The following is a 22568-nucleotide window of genomic DNA, read 5'->3' as shown; positions in this document are numbered from 1 at the left end:
CCTGGCACATAATAAGTAGCTCATGAAATGTTAGCTACTATTATTATGATTAGGGGAGGATCTTAGATCATTAGATAGCTATACCCCCTTTCTGAGAGAAGTATCCTCTTTTCTGCAAAGAACAACCCAAAGAGAGAGGTCTTAGATTCTAAAATACAAATAGTATAGGGATCTAGGGTAACTATAACCACTGCCAAGCAATGATTCCCAGGTTTGAGAATCCTAAACCTGCCAAAGAAGTCTTACAAATCTGTCTTAGCGTGGCAGCCCAGGAACCAAAATCAGTGAGAGTTTCTTGAGCCTTGAGGGTAAATTTTCTTTCAGGCAAGCGGTTGCCTTGTAGTTTCTCTCATTGTCAAGGTCTTGGCCTCCCTCCTCCAGGATTTTTAAAGTCTAGCTCCTGTCAGAGACACTTTGAACATATAACCCTGGCCCATCATTCAACAAGCCCCATGTGGCTCCGGATACTTGTCCACTTTGTCTTGAAAGACAGGTCTGGGTTTTCAGACTAGAGAATTCCATATGTATAGGTAGAGGTGTCCCTCTGCTCTGAATGGTTTTTACTCCTGAAATCTTGTTACTACTCTTCATATACTGTTTCTACCCACCGTGTATTGCCCAATCAGTAAGGTTGGTATCCAGTATGATCTGCAGAACATGGGTCAGAGATTCAGTACACCATAAGGGTTAAGGAAGAACTGTGGTAATTTAGGGTTGGAGATGGAAACCAGGAATAACTAACCTAGTCACAAATCCCATGGAGATTTGAGTGTCTGGGCCATCCCAGTGGTGTTTCTAATATCACTCTTCCCTCCCAGTATCCTATTAAAAATCACTCGTTTTCAAGGCAGTTGCAACTGGCAAGACGTAACCAAATACACCGAACACAACACCACTCAGGAGAATTTTGCCAATTAGCATCCTTAACTATAAAACACCATTGGCTATGGGTGGAGTAGCGCTCAAGCCTGGACTCACTGCTTTGTCACTCACCCCTGTAAACCCTTTATTGGATGGGCCAAACTTGGATTTCTGACAGGAAGGGGTGTAGAGAACAGGAGCTCTATCGCCCAGCTTTCCAGGACTTGAAACCATCCCCCATCCCACTTTATTTTCACAGGTGTGCCTAAAAGAACTGCAGCCATGGCGCCCCGACCTGTGCCTTATTCCTTTAGGTATAATAATCCATCCTCCCACTCCTCCTTGCCTTTTCTTCCATATCAAGTTACGTGGGAAACACAGGTGGAGTTGTTATCCCAGGCAAGAGAGAAAGCAGGAGGAACTTCCTGCTGTTGGCAGGGAGATAGTATCAGCTGAGGGTCGTGGGAGTCAGGGGGCTTGTACTTCCACTCCGGTGCCCCTGAAGTGCCCAGCTCAGGTTCAGGGAGCCCGGGAGGCTCTGCTGTCAGGTGCCGGGCAGAACGATGTTAACAAAGCCTCAAACTGCGCTGTTCTATGATGACTCAAGAATCCCACGCAATCCCACGCTCCTGCCAGTCGCCACTTCCAGGAGCTAAAATAGACCTCTGATGCTAAGAGACAGCAGGCCTTTTATATCTGCTCAGAAAAATGAGCCCAGCCCTAAGAACGATCCTGCTATTCAATACAATGGAATGTTATACGGCCATTAAAGATGCAAACTATGCACACTGTGCAGGTGGGAACCAGAATGCGAAATAATGTTACATGAAAACAGCAAAGTAGGAAATAGGTACACATGCCAATCACAACTATGGAAAACACACATCGAGGAGTTCATCCCTAAAGAACCAAAGAAAATGAAGAGCACCACAGTCCTTTGAGTTTCCACCCCCCCCCCCCACATACACACCACCTTTTATTATAATACACTTTTTTAAAACTGTCATGCTGGTCATGCTAGGTTACTGAGGCACCTGTCTTTTAAGTGACACAGGAGTTAACTCTGCAGATCATTTAATTCAGGGAATAAAGAAGAACTGAATGCTAAGGGGGCTGGTGCTTTAAAATGACTGGATTCTTCCTCTTCCCACGCCCCTTCTCAAGATCAGGGCACGTTATCATTCCAGGTTTAGCACTCCAATGAGAAATTCCTTCAAAACACCTAGCCCACCAAACTCTAAGATGGGAGTTTAAGGAAACATGTATTTGGACCTCTCTGAAGTCGGACTGCTGTGTTTTGAACTAAGCTAGCTTATATGGAGAGAAAGGAACTGTTTTTTGATAGGCTGACAGAAATTCCTTATTGAAAAAGAATTGCTAAATGCTCTCCCCCAACCCCACCCCTTGTCACCTTGTCACTGGTAGTGCTTAGAGTTAGCCAAACATCTAGCACATATTTGGGTGTCTGGGTGAGCACTATTCTCTTTCTGGGGTCCTGGCTTCAACACCTGCCCAGACTTGGTTTTTCTAGAATTAGCTTCCAATCAGTATGTTTAGTTTTTAAAAGACTATGTGTAGATATTTTTTAAAACTTTGTATTTTGAAATAATTTTAGATTTACAGAAGAGTTGTAAATATAGTACAAAGAGTTCCTAGATACCCTTCACCCAGCTTCCCCTAAGGTTAACACCTCATATAACTCTGGTATATTGATCAAAACTATGACATTAATGTTAGCACAATACTATTTACTAAACTACAGGGCTTCCCTGGTGGCGCAGTGGTTGAGAGTCCGCTTGCCGATGCAGGGGATACGGGTTCATGCCCCGGTCCGGGAAGATCCCACATGCCGCGGAGCGGCTGGGCCCGTGAGCCATGGCCGCTGAGCCTGCGCATCCGGAGCCTGTGCTCCGCAATGCGAGAGGCCACAACAGTGAGAGGCCCGCATACCGCAAAAAAACAAAAAACAAAAAACAAAAACTATTTACTAAACTACAGACTTCATTCATATTTCACCAGTTTTTCCACTAATGTCCTTCTTCTGTGCAGGATCCAATCCAGGATCCCATGTAGTGATTATATATAGAATGTTTAGTTAAAAAAAAACACCCCTAGAAACAAGTTTCCTTTTAGGAGGTGGAACAGGTAAGCCAGTAGGTGTCTGGGCAATTTATGATCCTGAGCTATTCTACCCAGAAGGGAACTCTATCACTTCTGTACCAAAGCCCTTAATTCAGAACACCTCATCATGGTTATTTTCAGAAAACATGTCTTACATCAGCACTTCTCACAGTAGTACAAAGGGATTTGACAAGTGGGTTATTTTAGCAACCAATATTATGAGGGTGACAAAATGAGCAGGATGGCCTTATCTGTTTCCTATGTGTCATTTTTCTTCAAACTGTATTGAAACTTTTTACTAGAAGCTGTAATATTTGAGTGTAACATAAATGCTGAGAAACACCCACACCAACAGGGAAGGTACTCTTTCCAATGTGTGTTTGGTTTTGTTTGCCTGAAATTAAGTATTGAAATCTTACAAAAACCAAATTGATTAGGTTATTTTGACTCGTTAATCTTGAGAGGAAAGGGAAAGCAGGCTATAACATCCATTTATTCCTTCAACAAATAATCGGATAATCAAGAATAACTCCCCCCTTAATCCATGCCAACTATGTGCCAGGCAATTTGCAAAGTGCTTTACAAATATTGTTTCCAGAGGATTTAAGAGGTTAAGTAACTCACCCAAGGTCACACAGCATAGAGTGATGGAGCCAGAATTCAAGGCTGGGTCAGCCTGATTCCAGAGCTGGTCGTCTTGGCCAGTATGCTATATTGCCGCTCTGAGCACCTGCTCCATTTCAGTCACTGCGCTGGGTGCTAGACAGAGATACAACACTGAACAGCCCTTATTCCCTCAAATCTTACAGTCTAGTTGGAGGAGAGAGACCATTAAAGAGCTAAGTAACAGCCCTCTCTTCTCCTTAGGTATTCCTTGGATTGGTTACAAGTAAAGGTGATCAGTAAATGCAATCAGTGAATCCCAACACCTTTATATATTTAAATTCCTTTTTTAGGTCCTCAGAGAAAAGTCCTTTCCCCTCTGTGTACCCTGAGGATCCCTAACAGTTAGGAATGAACTTGAGGATACTGACATGTTCCTCCATTTTGTGGCTCTGGGCTAGATGTCAGCATTGCACACACACACCCCCACCCTGCCACTTAGTCTCCTTTGATGAGAAACAATGGGAACTATAATGTGCAGATACATATAATGATGAAATCAAATCAGCTGATGGAAATTTTTAAAGTCTGGGACACAATAATTATATTCCATTTCAACTGTCTTTTCACACTTGCATTAATTGGTGAGCTCTAAGGGAGCTTCAACTGGTTCATGACTATATGGCATTCCATTTTGAAATATATTTCTTAGAAAAATGACAATGATGACCCTGTAAATTATAAACTGGCAACGTGATTTTAAAAGTGAAGGGCTGGAAGACTTAAATCTCAGCAAATGACAATCATTCTCTTCTCTCTCCCAGCCTCCGAACAATCAAATACCCTAACCCTGTGGTTTTCGAGGCTGGCTGCATATGGGAATCACTGGGGAAACTTCAAAATTACCAATGCCTGTGTCCCACCCCCAGAGACTGTGAAGACTTAATTGATCTGGGGTGTGGCCTGGGTTTTGGAAGTTTTAAAAGAACCCCAGGGGATTTTAATGTGCAGACAAGTTTGGGAACCACAGCCCTAATCGGAGGATCATAACCCTGGCTGCACATTAGAATCATCTTCGGGGCATCTTTAAAAAGTCCAGATGCTTGGGCCACATCCCAGACCAGTTAAATTAGAAGATGTGGGGGTAGTGCTCAAGTCCCAGGAACCAGGATTTTTTGAGAAGGATTTTTCAAACCACCAGGATTTTTTGAACTCCCAGAGGAGTTCAATGTGCAGCCAAGGCTGAGAAGCACGGCCGTAGGTGCAACTCCACACTTGCAATAAGGGCAAAGGCAAAATTTGCACTCAGACGTTCAGCAACTCTAAGATGAGCCTAATGTGAAGAAGCCAGTTCTAGAAGCCAGGTGGGAAGCAGGCTGAGGACAAACCCTTAGAACAACTGTCCTACTTTAATATTAAAATGAGCTCACTTTTCTCTTGCCATGTATGAGGGTCAACTTTTAAGGCTTGTCTAGGATCACTAGTAACTGATGGTATCTAAGCCCCACTCCCTACCACACCCACCAAAATAACTGCAGAAAGAATGGGAAATAAAGTACTTTAAAGGGATGAAAACCTTTGCAAAGGGCTGCAAACCACTGCTCAGAGACCCTGCATGGATGTAGACAAGGAGGAAGCAGAAAAGCAAGCTATTTGACCTACGTATTATCCAACTAGTTAGTTTTTACCTGCAACTTCATGTGCATTTTTACTCACCAAGCCAAACTCTGGGCTTGGAGGAAAAAAGCCCTAGACCATGATTCTCAGCCTTACCTACACATTAGAGACATCTAGGGAGCTTTTAAAATAATGAGGCTAGGGCCACACCCAAAGTGAATTAAATCAATCTCTGAGGGGATGACATCCAGGAATCTCTGTTTTAAAAGGTCCCCAGAAAAAAAAAAAAAAGGTCCCCAGGTGAAAAGGTGAGGGAGAGGGATAAACTAGGAGGTTGGGATTAACATATACACACCACCATGTATAAACTAGATAATCAAAAAGGACCTACTGTATAGCACAGGGAACTCTACTCAATATTCTGTAATAACCTATATGGGAAAAGAATCTGAAAAAGAATCTGAAAAAGAATGGATATATGTATATGTATAACTAAATCACTTTTCTGTACACCTGAAACTAACATAACACTGTAAATCAACTATACTCCAATATAAAATAAACATTTTAAAAAATACATATCTTAAATAAAAATACTTTTAAAAGTAAAAATTGCTTAAAAATGCTAAAAAAAAAAGGTCCCCAGGTGATTCTAATGTTGCAACTGTAAAACAAAGAATATTGCCCACCATCCAGTTCTACCTACAGTACACCCTGAAAGGAATGCAGAGCGAAGATCAAGAATGAGGCACTCTGCTCTGGGAAAACAGGCAGAACAAGCCCTCAGTTACAATATTTTCAGGAAAAATTTTTATGAACCCAGATTCTTGCATCTTCCCATACTTAGAAAAGCACTAAAATCATTAGCTAAGATGTCTGTGCCTCGTGACTAGCAGCAACCTTCTACCAGGATGTGTGCTTGGTTGCACATATCCCCTTCGCCAAAATCACATACATGCTGACCTCCCCCCTTACCTCTTTGGAGCAGTTCCTCAGAGCTCTCTGATAGGCTGTCTCCTGGGCTTTAGTCCTCAGTTAAGTCCCCAAATAAAACTGAACTCACAGCTCTCAAGTTATGCGTTTTTATTTCAGTTGACACAACCAAGGCTGAGAACTGTCACTCTAAACCAGTGGTTCTCAAACTTGAGTGTGCATCAGAGTCACCTGGAGGGCACATTAAATAAAACACACATAGCTGGGCCTCACCCTCAGAGGTTCTGATCCAGTTAGGGTGGAACCTGAAAGTCTGCATTTCTAACAGGCTCCTAGGTGATGCCAATGCTGTTGGTCCAGGGACCACACTTTGAAAGGTAGAGCTCCCCGTGGACCACTGGTTCTCAGCCTTGGCTGCACATGAGAATCACTGGTGGGCATTTAAAAAATACTGATGTCTGAGCCCCTCCCTAAACCAATTAAATTGTAATGTCTGAGGCCCAGGGATCAGCGTTTTTAAAGGTGATACAAATGTGCACTGAGGCTTGTGATCCACTGCCCTAGACCTAGATATTTTACAGCTGGAAGAGATCATTTAGTATAAACCCTTAAATTTCCTGAGAATTTATAGCTACTTTAGCTACTACTGGTCCAGATGTCCCAATCCCAATTTCCACTATTCTTCCTTAATCATTACTGTGTATTAACAATGGGGATTGTAAATCAACTATACTTCAATAAAATTAAAAATAATAATTAAAAAAACAATGTGACCAATTTAGGGTGACCAACTTGTTGTCCTGGTTTGCTTAGGACGCTCCTGGTTTTAGCACCGAAAGTTCCAGATTCAGAGTAAATCGGGACAGTTGGTCACTGTGGTAATGTTTTACAGCTCACAGATTGGAATACAGTACTATTAGATTTTTTAATTTTTTCTGTACGCGGGCCTCTCACTGTGGTGGCCTCTCCCGTTGCGGAGCAAGGCTCCGGACGCGCAGGCTCAGCGGCCATGGCTCACGGGCCCAGCCGCTCCGCGGCATGTGGGATCTTCCCGGACCGGGGCACGAACCCGTGTCCCCTGCATCGGCAGGCGGACTCTCAACCACTGCGCCACCAGGGAAGCCCAGTACTATTAGATTTTGCTTCTAACATCCAGCATCCATCCTCCACTAAAAGGAACCAGGGCTCCTTGGAAACAGCTGATTCCAGGACTAGGGCAGAGAAATGTATGGTGAGCCTAGGAATTTTCTGTCAGAATCTAAGGAAGTGCTCAAAGACTCATGGAAGCATGTCAAAAGGACTAAAGGGACTCCCACTGGCCAAACTGGAGAAAATTTGAGCATTACAAAGAAAATGCTGAACTGAATGTAAAGCACTGAATTTACATTAAGAAAAACACTGAATTAAGTGACTTCCAAAACAATAAGTAAAACTACTTCTCTACTATTGGAAGTAACTATTACATCAACTTGCTCTGAAAATTGGTATTCGAGGGAAAAGAATTAGGCCTTTACATGATCTTTTTGGTTCATATCCTATAGATGAGAAAAAGCTCATCTTTACAGAAGAATGCCAGCTAAGAAACATAGACTGGATGATAGAATTAGGAAATCACCATCTTGCAACCCCTGATTAAATCACAAAGTCAGGAAATACATTTTAAAAATTAGAAAAACAAATTACTGAGTGAGGAAACAGGAATTGATGGATGCTGAAATTTTAGGTGAGAGGTTATTGGGGAACAGGACAGTCACATGGTACCAAAGTAACACCCCAGATTTCTTGCTAATTAGGAAGAGAAAATTAAAATTACATGGAGAGTTCTGAGGGCCACCACCTTAACCATCACCTTTACTAAGAGTGGACAACTGCCATTATGTACCACTGGATGGGATGCTACATGAAGTACACAGCATTATTTATGAAGCATACTTATCAAAACTGAATCTAATCAAGCCTCTGGACCTAACAACTTCCAGTTTACAGGAAACTCAGGTGCTGGAAGGGAAAGCTAAACAGCATCATAAGAAAACAAACCATCCTGGTTTACCCAGGACTGAGGACTGTCCAGGATGCAGGATCAGTGTTAAACCAGGAGAGTCCCAGGAAAACTAGGATGGTTGGGCACACACACAACAGTCAGAAAGATTCATAAGTGGGGCAGACCTGGTCTCTAAAAGTCAGTGATTAACAAAAAGTGGGGAGACTGTTCTAGATTAAAAGACACTAAAGAGAGACCACACTCAAATGCAACATGTGAACTGGCCATAAAAGACTTCAGGGGACAGCTGGGGAAATCTGAATATAGAGCCGTACTACTCAGCTAGCCCACAGATGTAAATGAACCAGGTCACTAATCACACTATTTAATCTGGCTGACATATTTTTGGTAAGAAAACTTCCTCAATGAAGGATGTGGTGCACTGATACACACTCTGGTACAAGCTCCTTATCTCCCTCTGAACCATCAAGCAGTTTGCAGACCACACGTTGGGAAGCACTGTACTAGATAATGGATAACACTAGCAAAGATCACTGAGGTACTGGTAATTTCTTTTTTGGCTGGGCTTACGGTATTATGGTTATGTAGAAAAATGTCCTTACACTTAGAAGATGGATGCTGAGACGTTTAAAGGTGAAGTGCCATGGTGTCTACCACTTACTTTCAAATGGTTTATCAAAGAATAGATACACACACAGATAAAGCAAATATGGCAAAATGTTAACATTTGTTGAATCCTGGCAGTGGGTATACTGGTGTTCATTGTATTATTCTTTCAACTTTCTTGTATGCCTAAAACTTTTCATTATAGAAATGACGAAAGCATAATTCTAAGATCATCTTACTTACAAGGTGTAACACTAACAGAATTACCTGGAAGCTGATTACCTACAGCTAATCCTATATTTATTCATCAGATATTCCTTAGGGGATAGCTAAGTTAAAAATAGAAAAATGAGTCGAGTTAGCCAAAAGAAAAAAGCACATTCCCAGCTGAGGAAACAGAATGAGAAAGGACCAGAATGGAAAAAAATTATCTTTTTCAAGGAAAGGAACTCAATGTGTATAGAAAAATGAGGCTACCCAGATTATGAAGGGGCTTTGAGGCTTCATGAAGAATCTGAGACTTAATTTTAAAGGCAAGAAGGAGCCCATAACAGACAGATTTCAAGCACCAGAGAAACACAATGAGACTGGCATTTTAGAAAACTCACTGTGGCTGTAGAGAACAGAATGGATGGGGGCAAGAATGAAGACAGCAGCACAAGTTAAGAACATGGCCCTTTCAGTAAATAATCTGGTGAGAGATGATGGTAACTTGTAGGGATGGAGACTTGGTGATACACTGCATGTGGGCAGAGGGTATGGGAAAAGAAGGACTCAGATATAATTCCCAGGCTTCTGGCTTGAGTGACCAAGTAGATCGGAGTCTGTCATACAGAGTGAAGTAAGTCAGAAAGAGAAAGACAAATACTGTATGCTAACACATATATATGGAATCTAAAAAAAAAAAAAAAGGAAGAAACTGGTCAGAAGAACCTAGGGGCAAGATGGAATAAAGATGCAGACCTACTATAGAATGGACTTGAGGATGTGGGGAGGGGGAAGGGTAAGCTGGGAGAAAGTGAGAGAGTGGCATGGACATATATACACTACCAAAATAGAGTTAGTCGGAAGCAGCCGCATAGCACAGGGAGATCAGCTCGGTGCTTTGTGACCACCTGGAGGGATGGGATAGGGAGGGTGGGAGGGAGGGAGATGCAAGAGGGAAGAGATATGGGGACATATGTATATGTATAACAGATTCACTTTGAAAGCAGAAACTAACACAGCATTGTAAAGCAATTATACTCCAATAAAGATGTAAAAAAAAAAGATTGGAAATATAGGAGCAAGAACAGGTTTGGGGGAAAGATGTGAAGCATGCAACATTAGATATGTTGATTTCAGAGTACCTAGAAGATATCCAGGTGGAATCCACCTTGTCGGCAGTTGGATATGAGAATGAGAAAGATAACTCCAACTTCCGGTTTACATAACTAATAGATGGGATTGCCATTTACAGATATAGGCAACAAAGGAGGAGAAAATAAAAGTCACTTTTCATTTATGTTTTACATTAAGGTTTTTCAGCTACAAAAATAATATTATTTATATAAAATAAACTAGGGAAATGGAAACATAATGTATGTAATATACAAATATATATTATTTACATAAAATGAAAAATAGGGAAATGGGAATAAAACTTATCTGACTACCATTAATAAACATTTTTTTGTCATTTTAGATTATTTCCTTCTAATATTTTTTATATGGATATTTATATAGTAGCTTTAAGAGCCATATTTTTCTGAGAAAGGGGCTTCTCTAGAGGTATTTAGGATTGAGAAAAATTAAAAACACTAGCTGACCTGATATCAGTTTGTAAATCAGACAGTGCTCACTAAGTTACACGTCCTTAGTCTGTTAAGATTCAAAACATAATTTAATTGTTGGGCACGTATCCAAGAACAACTCCGGAGTTGAAGAAATCATGACTAGAGAACGTCAGTTTCAATACCCATACTACACAGCCCAATTATAGGTATTCAGTTTCTTCTTTGAAGCTCTCCTTTCCCATAGGGTCTCTACTACAACCACGTCTCCCTCCACAGGTGAGAGCTAATTGGTGGTATTGCTCCTAAGGGAAACCACATTTTTAAAAGCTGTTCTGGAAGCCTCAAAGCCTAGAAAACCCAAAGTAATGAATCTCTACTGAGATCACACAGTCACTCTGCAATCATTTCATAGCTTACTCTGCTTTTTAAAAAAGCTAGACTTGTTTCTAGTTCTAATCCTTGGCTACCTCATGAATGCAGAACACATCTAGTAAAATCTCCAGGCAAATACAGAAACCCGAGTCAATGTGAAATTATGACCAGATGTGGAAAAAAGCTCAGTTGTCACTCCACCACAGGCAGAGCTAGACAGAGGAGACAGACTGTAAACTAGGATCAAGGGAGCCATGATAGACTGACAGCAAAAAGAAGGAACAGTCCAGATCCAGGGCTAAGGAGTGGTCACAACCAGGCAAACACGCAAGAGAGGCAGCAAACGTGAAAACTAAGGTTATAAATCTACCTCAGGTAGGAGGTCCACTATATTCTTCCTGCTCAGGGTCCAAAGATTGGTTTCCTCGGTAATGCTCTCAGGGTCAGCGATGTAGCAATATGCTAGACCTGGAAGTTACTGACACTTCAGCCTTAAAAAAGAACCTGCAGGCTTGTAGGAGGCTGCTTATTGAGTGAAGAGAAGCACCAGCTCACAGTGCGGGGTGTGGGGGAACAGATCCACAGGCACAGCTTGTCTTAGGACGAAAGGCTCGCCAAGGAGCTTCTTGGCAGAGTTTGGAGGACAGCACAACCTGTAGAAAGAAATCATAATATCAGTTTGAGATAGCCTAATCCACCAGAGGGCAGACAGCAGAAGCAAGAAGAACTACAATCCTGCAGCCTGTGGAATGAAAACCACATTCACAGAAAGATAGACAAGATGAAAAGGCAGAGGGCTAAGTATCAGATGAAGGAACAAGATAAACCCCCAGAAAAACAACTAAATGAAGTGGAGATAGGCAACCTTCCAGAAAAAGAATTCAGAATAATGATAGTGAAGATGACCCAGGACCTCGGAAAAAGAATGAAGGCAAAGATGGAGAAGATGCAAGAAATGTTTAACAAAGACCTACAAGAATTAAAGAACAAACACCTAAACAGAGATGAACAATACAATAACTGAAACGAAAAATACACTAGAAGGAATCAATAGCAGAATAACTGAGGCAGAAGAATGGATAAGTAACCTGGAAGACAGAATGGTGGAATTCACTGCTGTGGAACAGAATAAAGAATGAAAAGAAATGAAGACAGCCTAAGAGACCTCTGGGACAACATTAAACACAACAACATTCGCATTATACAGGTCCCAGAAGGAGAAGAGAGAGAGAGAGACAGAACCTGAGAAAATATTTGAAGAGATTACAGTCAAAAACTTCCCTAATATGGAAAAGGAAATAGCCACCCAAGTCCAGGAAGTGCAGAGAGTCCCATACTGGATAAACCCAAGAAGAAACACGCCAAGACACATAGTAATCAAATTGGCAAAAATTAAAGACAAAGAAAGTATTGAAAGCAACAAGGGAAAAACGACAAATAACATACAAGGGAACTCCCATAAGGTTAACAGCTGATTTCTCAGCAGAAACTCTACAAGTCAGAAGGGAGTGGTATGACACATTTAAAGTGATGAAAGGGAAGAACCTACAACCAAGATTACTCTACCTGGCAAGGATCTCTTTCAAATTTGATGGAGAAATCAAAAGCTTTACAGACAAGCAAAAGCTAAGAGAATTCAGCACCACCAAACGAGCTCTACAACAAATGCTAAAGGAACTTCTCTAGGCGGGAAACACAAGAGAAGAAAAGGACCTACAAAAACAAACCCAAAACAATTAAGAAAATGGTAACAGGAACTTACATATTTATAATTACCTTAAATGTGAATGGATTAAATGCTCCAACCAAAAGACACAGGCTCGGGCTTCCCTGGTGGTGCAGTGGTTGAGAGTCCGCCTGCCGATGCAGGGGACACGGGTTCGTGCCCTGGTCCGGGAGGATCCCACATGCCGCAGAGCGGCTAGGCCCGTGAGCCATGGCCGCTGAGCCTGTGCGTCTGGAGCCTGTGCTCCGCAACGGGAGAGGCCACAACAGTGAGAGGCCCGCGTACCGCAAAAAAAAAAAAAAAAAAAGACACAGGGTCGCTGAATGGATACAAAAACAAGACCCATATATATGCTGTCTACAAGAGACCCACTTCAGACCTAGGGACACATACAGACTGAAAGTGAGGGGATGGAAAAAAGATATTCCATGCAAATGGAAATCAAAAGAAAGCTGGAGTAGCAATACTCATATCAGATAAAATACTTTAAAATAAAGAATGTTACAAGAGACAAGGAAGGACACTACATAATGATCAAGAGATCAATCCAAGAAGAAGATGTAACAATTATAAATATATACGCACCCAACATAGAAGCACCTCAATACATAAGGCAAATGATAACTAATAAGAACCTGCTGTATAAAAAAATAAATAAAATAAAATTCAAAAATTCAAAGAAAAAATATTCAGTTTGATAAACCAAGGAGAAACTACAGGAACACAATTCCTTAAAATTTAAGCCCTTCCTCTGTGTTCCCACAGCTATCACATTTAATGTAACTACCTGGGTTTTTTAAACCATCTTCCTCATGGGAGTATATAATCTTTTTGAGGCTAGAAATGAGGCAAAAACTGCTTATTATTCATCTCTGTGTTCTCAGTGTGTGACACAGAGTAGGGGTTCAATGGTGAATGGAGCAAGGGGCCTGAGTCATACTTTTCTGTATGATTTACACACAATAGGTTATTAATATATATATTACTGAATTATTCTACTGAAAACTTCCTAAGCAAATTACTTTTTCCCTTATCACAGGAAGTCAAGTAAAAATGAGAACAAAAATTCACCTATAAACTCACCAGTCAGAGAAGAATACATGCTTCTAACTTTTCAGGATATATCTTTCCAAATATGTACATTTAAATTGGTTTCTTAAAGTGGAGTCACACTGTACATACTATACACACTGTTTTACAACAGCTTCTTCACATAATAACACATCATAAGCATCTCTCCACTATATGTAGTTACCTCACTTTTATTGGCTATATGGTATTTCATTAAATAAATGTAATGTAGCTTATTTATCTAATTCCTTGCTATTGGAAATGTAAGCTGTTTCTAACCTTTTGCTATTTCAAAAAATCCCTTCATGAATATTCTTATAGTTATATCTTTGCTTACATTTTTAGTTATTTAGAAGAACTGCTGAGTTGAAGGGCCTGTATGTTTTTAAGGCCCTAAGATATGTATGACTAAACCTTTTTAAACCTTGTTAAAAAAGGTTGTACTAATTTACACTCAAACCAACAAACCAGATGAGTTCTTGTTTCCCTGGCTAACACTCAGTCGTTTAAATAGCACTGTCCTATTCAAATAAGGAACAAGACAAGATATTCACTATCACTCCTACACTGGAACATCTTCTTATCCAATGTAATAAGAAAAAAAAAGTATTAGAAGGAGAGAGACAAAACTGCTTTTATATGGTGATCATATGGCCAGCTACCAAGAAAATGAAAGAGAATCAACTGGAAAACCTGTAAAACAAATAAAAGAATAGGTAGCTTGACACAAAATCAGCAATAACGAGTTAGAAAATATCATGAAAAAGGTCCCTGTCATAAAAGCAATAAAAACTTTACAATATCTTGTATTAATCTTAAGAAAAAAGACCTGTATTGGGAAAAAAATACGTGTTTATATTTAGAGAATTCCATAAGCCTAGAGTAATTGAAGAGATAGGTCACATACCTGTATAGAAAAAATACTGTAAAAGATTTCAATTCTCCTTAAATTAATTGGAATCAATAAATTCCAATCACAAGCCCAAAAGAATATTTTTGATAAGTTGATTCTAGAGCTCTGTTAGAAAATACATGAAAACGTTAAGAGCATATATCCTTTAACCCAGCAATTCCACATCAGGGATTTATCTAATAAATATACTATCACATACACTTATTCATCACATATACATAGTCATTGCAAAAATACACAAAGATATATGTACAAGGACATTCACTGCAACACTGTGGTAACAATAGAGTAGAAACAACCTCAAAATTCATTAGGATGAATGTCCCTTCAAAGGGACAAGTTAAATTATATATTTATGTAAGTTAAAACTATACAGCCTATTTTAAAAATTAAGTAGACCTTTAAGTACTGATGCAGATCCTACATCATTGTAGAACAATCTCCAAAATCTACTGTTAAGTGACAAGCATGGTGCAGAATAGTGAGTTTTTAAAAATTTTTTAAATTGAAGTATAGTTCATATACAATGTTGTGTTAGTTTCAGGTGTACAGCAAAGTGATTTAGTTATACATATATATATATATATATTTTTAAAATTCTTTTCCATTATAGGTTATTACAAGATACTGAGTATAGTTCCCTGTGCTATTCAGTAGGTCCTTGTTGTTTACCTACTTTATACACAGTAGTGTGTATACGTTAATTCCAAACTCCTAATTTATCTCCCCCACCACCACCGCTATCCCCTTTGGTAACCATAAGTTTGTTTTCTACGTCTGTGAGTCTATTTCTGTTTTGTAAATAAGTTTGTTTATATATCACTTTTTTAGGTTCCACATATAAGTGACATCATATGTTTTTTTGGCTTTGACTTATTTCACTTAATACGATAATCTCTAGGTCCAGCAGAACAGTGTTTATAGTCTGTTTCTATCTGTTTACAAAAGAAAGAGCGATGTACACACACACACACACAGAATATATCTGGTAGGCTACACAAGAAACTAGGAAGAGTGGTGACATCTGAAGGACTAGGAGCCAGGAATAAGAAGACTCATTATTCACTGCATGCACATGCACTCTTATGTACTGTTTTTTTTTCCTACCATATGCACACACTGTCTTTTCAAAGTAACTTTTTCTTGCCTTTCTGAGGCCATGTTTATTGTTTTACTCAGTCTGAGTGTTAGCAGAATCCTAGGCTTACTCTTAATCGTTGCATTTTTTAATCTATTGTTTTGCAAAATAAATATTTTCATTTTATTCAAAAGTGAAACATATAAAGGTATATAGTGAAGTTTCTCCACACCTCTGACTCCCATCCCTGCAGTTTTCCCCCACCATAGATAACTACTATTATCAGTTTTTTGTTTTTGTTTTTGTTTTTTTGGGCCACACATCGCAGTATGTAGGACCTTAGTTCCCCGACCAGGAATCGAACTGGTGCCCTCTGCAGTGGAAGCACAGAGACTTAACCACTGAACCACCAGGGAAGTTCTTTTTTTTTCTTAATTTTTTTCTACTAATCAGTTTCTTATAAAACTTACCAGTTTCTGTATGCATATACAGCAAATACAAATCAATATTCTCTTCACCTTTTGTCCGTTTTTACAAAGATAGCTATCATTATATCAACAATTCTGCATACCTTGCTATTTCTATTCAGAACCAAAATCACAAGCCACAAAAGAAAAAACAGACTGGACATCACCACAATTAAATAATCTTGTGCTTCAAAGGATAATGTCAAGAAAGTGAACAGACAACCCACAGAAAAGAAAATTTCTGTAAATCATATATCTGATAAGGAACTTATATCTAGAATTTTAAAAGAATTCTTAAAACTCAATAATAAAAAGATGACCCAACTGAAAAATGGGCAAAAGATCTAAATAGACAGGTCTCCAAAGAAGATATATATAGGGCTTCCCTGGTCGTGCAGTGGTTGAGAGTCCGCCTACCGATGCAGGGGACACAGGTTCGTGCCCTGGTCCGGGAAGATTCCACATGCCGTGGAGCGGCTGGGCCCGTGAGCCATGGCCGCTGAGCCTGCACATCTGGAGCCTGTGCTCCACAACGGGAGAGGCCACAACAGTGAGAGGCCCGCGTACCGAAAAAAAAAAAAAAAGATATATATATATATATAAAAATGGCCAATAAACATATGAAAAAATGTTCAACATCATTAACCATGGGGAAATGCAATCAAAAACACAAGGAGGTACCACTTCTCACCCATTAGGATGTGTATAATAAAAAAGACGACAGTAGAGTTAACAAAGACGTAGAGAAATTGGAACACTCATATACCGCTGGAGGGAATTTAAGATGGGAGGCTGCTTTGGAAATAGTCTGGCAGTTCCTCAAAAGGTTAAAATAGGTACCATACGACCCAGTAATTACACTACTAGGTATCTACCCAAGAGAAATGAAAACATATGTCCCCACAAAAACTAGCACATGAATGTTCATAGCAACATTATTCATAAGAGCCAAAAGGTGGAAACAACCTAAGTGTCCATCAACTGATGAGTGAATAAATGTGGTATATATCCATAGAATGGAATATTATTCAGCCACAAAAAGGAATGAAGTACTGCTACATGCTACAACACAGACGAACCTTACAAACATCATGCTAAGAGAAAGAAGCCAGATGTGAAGGACCACATTTGAAAAGAACTTCACTTGTATGAATTCTGCAGAATAGGCAAATCCATACAGACATAAGGTCGATTAGTGGTTGCCTAGGGCCAGGGGGTTGGGAAAAAATGGGAAGTGACAGGTGAGAAGTGCAGGGTTTCTTTTGGAGCGATGAAAGTGTTCACAATTAGACAGTAGTGATGGCTGCACAAGTCTGAGAATGTACCAAAAACCTTTGAATTGTACATTTTAATTAAGGTTGAATTTTATGATATGTGAGTTATATCTCAATAAAGTTGTTAACAGAAAATAACGTACCTTAGAGATCTTTCCGTATCAGTAAACAGAGAACATCTTCATTCTTTTTTATAGCAGCATGGTATTCCATTGTATGGATGTACATATTTGATTTAACTAGTTCCTCACTGATGGACTTTTAGGACATCTCATCATTTGCTGTTACAATATTGCAATCAATCAATCAATCAATGCATGTCATTTTACATGTGTGTCAGTATATTTGTAGGATAAAGCCTCAGGAATGGAATTACTGGGTCAAAAGGTATATATACATTTATGATCTTAATCTATATTGCTAAATTTCCTTCCATGGGATAGTGCCAATTTACACTCTGACCAGTAACTTTTTAGAATTCATGTTTCCCCATAGTATTGCCAACAGTGCATTATCAAACTTTGGAACTTTTGCCAACCTGAGATACAAAAAGTGGTATCTCAGGGTACTTTTAATCTGCATTTCCACTATAATGGAAGAGACTGAGCATCCTTTCATGGTTCATACACATTTATGTTTTCTTTTTATATCTTGCATTCATTCTTCTTTTGCGCTGTTGTTTTTCTTACTGATTTCCAGGAGTTTGTTAATAAATTAAGGAAAAAAGTTTGTAATATGAACTGCAAATTTTTTTCCAGTTTGTACATTGTTTCCTCTCTTTGCTTTTGGTGTTTTTTATCATGCAAGTTATTGATTTTTAAAACTGTTTTATTGCAATATCATTCACAGCTCAACCACTTATTCAGTTCAGTGGTTTTTAGTATATTCACAGGATTATGCATCTATCACAACAATCAATTTTGGAATATTTTCATTAACCCCTTAGCAGTCACTCCCCATTTCTCCTGAAACCCCCCACCCTAAGCCCTAGACAACCATAAATCTACTGTCTGTCTCTAGAGATTTGCCTAGTCTGGACATTTTCCTATAAACGGAATAAGTGGCCTTTTGTGTCTGGCTTCTGGATACCAGTCCCTTATCAGGTAAATGATTTTCAAATCTTTTCTCCCATTCTGTGGGTTGTCTTTTCATCTTTTCACTTTCTTGATGGTATCATTTGCAGCACAAAAAGTTTTTTTTAACTTTGATGATGTTCAATTACACACACACACACACACACACACACACACACACACTTTCTTGTAGCTGTTCCTTGGGTCTTTGATGTTATATGTATGAAGGCTTTGCCTAACCCAAGTTCACAAAGATTTACTCCCATGTTTCAAGCTCTTACATTTACTTCTATAATCCATTTTGAATTCATTTCTGTGTATGGTGTAATGAAGGAGGTTTTGTTTTATGTAGCCAAATTTAACAACCTTTTATTATATGTCTTCTGAATTTTCGTAGTTAGAAAGGGCTTCTGCACTCCAAGATTATAAAAAAAATTCTCTGATTTCCTAGGGTACATTTATGATTTCCCCTGTTTACACTTAAATCTCTTAACTCTTCTATAATTTATCCTGGTCTGCAACATGAGATGTAGATCCAATCTTTTTTTTTTTTTTTTTTTTTTTGCCTTAGCTACCCAGTTGTCCACCATCATCTATTAAATAGTTCATTTGTTCCCCCATTGATTTGAGGTGCCACCTTCATGATATGTATATAAAAACATTTTTAAACTGTATAATGAAAATAAAAATAAAGGACAACTGGAAGAGTATGCAGGAAAAGATAAGGAAATAAGTGTGAAAATATACAGGCCTCATGATTTTATTTTGGGTAGAAGCAGCTCTTTGACAACTTTCTCAATTTTTTCCCATGGGTACTGGTGTGTTTAGGTTTACTGTAGCTTCTAGAATTAATATTAGCCATTTGCATTCTTCCGGGAAATGTCCCATTTCATCTAGGTTTCCAAACGTATTAGGAAGGAGTTATACAAAGTACTTTCTTATATTTTTAAAAATTTCTTCATATCTATAGTTATGCTCCTTTTTCTCATTTAAGACTTCATATTCTTGATTAGGTTTACTTATCTATTTTATTTTCTTCTTCCAATAACACCTTCTGGTTTATTTGTTGAGTCTATAGGTTTTTGTTTTTTTTTTACTGGGGTGTAGTTGTTTTACAATGTTGTCTTAGTTTCTACTGTACAGCAAAATGGAGTTCCCTGTGCTATACAGAAGGTTCTTATTAGTTATCTATTTTATAAATATTAGTGTATATATGTCAATCCCATTCTCCCAATTCATCCCCCCATCCACTTCCCATCAGTGTCCATACATTTGTTCTCTATTTCTGTGTCTCTGTTTCTGCCTTGCCTTTGTAGTTCATTAATTTCTGGATTTTTAAAATGTTATTGATTTCTTCCTTCAGTTTTCGTTAGCTTTATTGTTCTTCTAGCTCACTGACTTGAAAGCTCAATTTATTTCCTTTTAATTCTCATTTGCTTCATCTAGGTATTTCATCTGTACTTTATTTATTAATTTATTTATTTTGGCTGTGCCACACAGCTTGTGGGATCTTAATTCCAAGACCAGGGCTTGAACCCAGGTCCTCAGCAGTGAAAGTGCAGAGTCCTAACCACTGGACCGCCAGGGAATTCCCTCATCTGTACTTTATACCCACCTATGTTGTTCCAATATTACAAAGCAATTGTGTTATTTATGTAAAAAAGAGAGAGAGATTACAAGAAGAAAACATTTCAAAAATCAAAATAATTGAGCAGGGCCGGAACTGGGAGTGAAGCAGAAGGCATTCCCCGTGGGTGCACAATTTAAGAGGGTGCCAAAAACTCAGTAATCAAGACAAATGATATCTTGATGCAATAATTTGGAAAGTCAAATTGTAAAATTATGGCCAGCAGGCTGGCTGCCTGCTTTCATAAATACAGTTTTATCGGAACTAGGGCCAGGACTAGAGTAAGGTGACTGAGGCATGGCTTACCAAGTACAGGAGTGGATCTCACTTTTTAAAAAAACTTAATATTTTGTTCACAGGTATTTTGGACAATTTAATTTCTGAAAATACTGCATTAAAAATGCATCTTGGGGCTTCCCTGGTGGCGCAGTGATTGAGAGTCCGCCTGCCAATGCAGGGGACACGGGTTTGTGCCCTGGTCCGGGAAGATCCCACATGCCGTGGAGCGGCTGGGCCCGTGAGCCATGGCCGCTGAGCCTGCGCGTCTGGAGCCTGTGCTCCGCAATGGGAGAGGCCACAACAGCGAGAGGCCCGCGTACCGCAAAAAAAAAAAAAAAAAAAAAAAAATGCAACTTGATTACTAAGATTTGGGGCATCCTCTTAAATTTTGTACCTGATGTGGGTTGCTTTATTTGCCTCATCCAAGACCTGGCCCTATAATTGACTCTTGATGACAGTATAATGACGTTTTTATTTCTTTATACTTCTGTACACTTTCCAAATTCTGCACAATAAGCATAACAATAAGGATTACTTTGACCATCAGGAAAAATTAATTAATTAATTTTTTGCGGTACACGGGCCTCTCACTGTTGTGGCCTCTCCGGTTGCGGAGCACAGGTTCCGGACGCGCAGGCTCAGCGGCCATGGCTCACGGGCCTAGCCGCTCCGTGGCATGTAGGATCTTCCCGGACCGGGGCACGAACCCATGTTCCCTGCATCGGCAGGCAGACTCTCAACCACTGCGCCACCAGGGAAGCCCAGGAAAAATAATTTAAAAACGAAGTCAAGACTCACTCAATGATGTTCCTTGTGATTTCACCATGGGGCTTGCAGGAAACAAAAACTAGTATGCGGATGGCCCCGTAGTTTCGAATGGCTTGAACCACCTGGTAATCTAAAGGAAGAAACACATTGCTATTAATATAATTAAACTATCATGGTCCAGGTTATCATAAACTTGCAACTGGCTGGCACATAGCACTGGTTAGGAAAAGAGGAGAAGCAGGTTCAGAGCCAGCTCACTGAGAGCAGCCTTAACATGGTATAGAAATGAGAGACCAAAGCTGGTGGACATCATGGGAATACCTAACTAGCTCTGTAGCAGGAAATCTAGTCATCCTTACGCAGTCCCGGCCCGGGCTGGGTTCACTACAGCAACAATTAACTGCCCATCTTCCTTTGACTTCAGTAGCTGTGGCAAAATCTTCTCTGCTCGACCAGTATGGAATTCACAGTTGGTGATGCCTGCAAAAGAGAGGCCCACGTGCCATAACTCAAAATGTAAGCCAAGCAGTTGGGGGTGGGGAGCTTCAGCTTTATAGAAACGTACAGAAAGCAGGGAGGGCTCTGCCATCTTCCCTTTAGATCTAACATACTTCTGCATAACAATGAAAGAAATGCTTTTGGAGCTGCTTCATTTTTTCCAATGCGCTTTCCCTTGCAATATCTCTGTAGGCCTTTCAGCTTGAGAGACTAGATGTGTTATTTTACAACTTAGTGACTCACACAGCACATAAGGACCTATACCAAGAAGAGAACCTTGACTATAACTCAAGTGCTCCTTCTGCTATATTGGAGGCTTTCACATGGAGCCTCAGGAGCTGTCTAGAAGTGAGGTAGAGGGGAAAGAAAATCTTTTTTCTATGTTGCAGTTTGGCCTAAGACTTTGTTCAAAGAAAAGGTCCTACTGCTAAAAATAGTTTGAAACCTATTGTATTGTTATGATGCCTCATGAGTCTAATGTCAAGAAGGCTCTTCTATATTATTCAAAGTTTTGCCAAGTTCCCTTCCTATCAGCTAGGCTTATTCCTTCCCTTAGGCTTTTTCCAGATAGAAACAAAAAGATTAGGGAGGGATAAATTAGGAGTTTGGAATTAACATATACACACTACTATATATAAAATAGGTAACCAACAAAGACCTACTGTATAACACAGGGAACTCTACTCAATATTTTGTAATAACCTATAAGGGAAAATAATTTTTTTAATGAATTTATTTATTTTTGGCTGTGTTGGGTCCCCGTTGCTGTGCCCGGGCTCCCTCTAGCTGTGGTGAGTGGGGGCCACTCCTCGCCACAGTGCACAGGCCTCTCATTGCTGTGGCCTCTCCCGTTGCGGAGCACAGGCTTCAGTAGTTGTGGCTCGCGGGCTCTAGAGTGCAGGCT

The 22568-nt window shown here is 39.7% G+C and overlaps 2 protein-coding genes across 3 annotated transcripts in view; both read right to left on the bottom strand.

The window, feature by feature from the left end:
• Positions 1-11401, bottom strand: part of XKRX (XK related X-linked) — a 68542-nt gene extending 57141 nt beyond the window's left edge. The window contains exons 1-2 of one of the 2 annotated variants that reach the window (XM_073799511.1): positions 11261-11401; positions 3607-3741 (exon numbers count right to left, since the gene is read on the bottom strand). In XM_073799511.1, the coding sequence (XP_073655612.1) occupies positions 3607-3623 (17 nt within the window). In that variant the 5' untranslated portion in view covers positions 3624-3741; positions 11261-11401. The remainder of the gene's footprint in view (positions 1-3606; positions 3742-11260) is intronic. The other variant, XM_033849653.2, reaches the window with a different exon arrangement.
• Positions 1-22568, bottom strand: part of TRMT2B (tRNA methyltransferase 2 homolog B) — an 87131-nt gene that overhangs the window by 40905 nt on the left and 23658 nt on the right. Inside the window, 3 exon segments of the mRNA XM_033849285.2 lie at positions 11261-11543; positions 21197-21316; positions 21526-21646. Coding sequence (XP_033705176.1) covers positions 11417-11543; positions 21197-21316; positions 21526-21646 — 368 coding nt within the window. The 3' untranslated portion in view covers positions 11261-11416.

The sequence above is a fragment of the Tursiops truncatus genome, chromosome X (assembly GCF_011762595.2).
Source record: "Tursiops truncatus isolate mTurTru1 chromosome X, mTurTru1.mat.Y, whole genome shotgun sequence".
Taxonomy (NCBI): domain Eukaryota; kingdom Metazoa; phylum Chordata; class Mammalia; order Artiodactyla; family Delphinidae; genus Tursiops; species Tursiops truncatus.
Note: the sequence above shows the minus strand (reverse complement) of the source record. Positions and strands in the feature narration are given on the sequence as shown.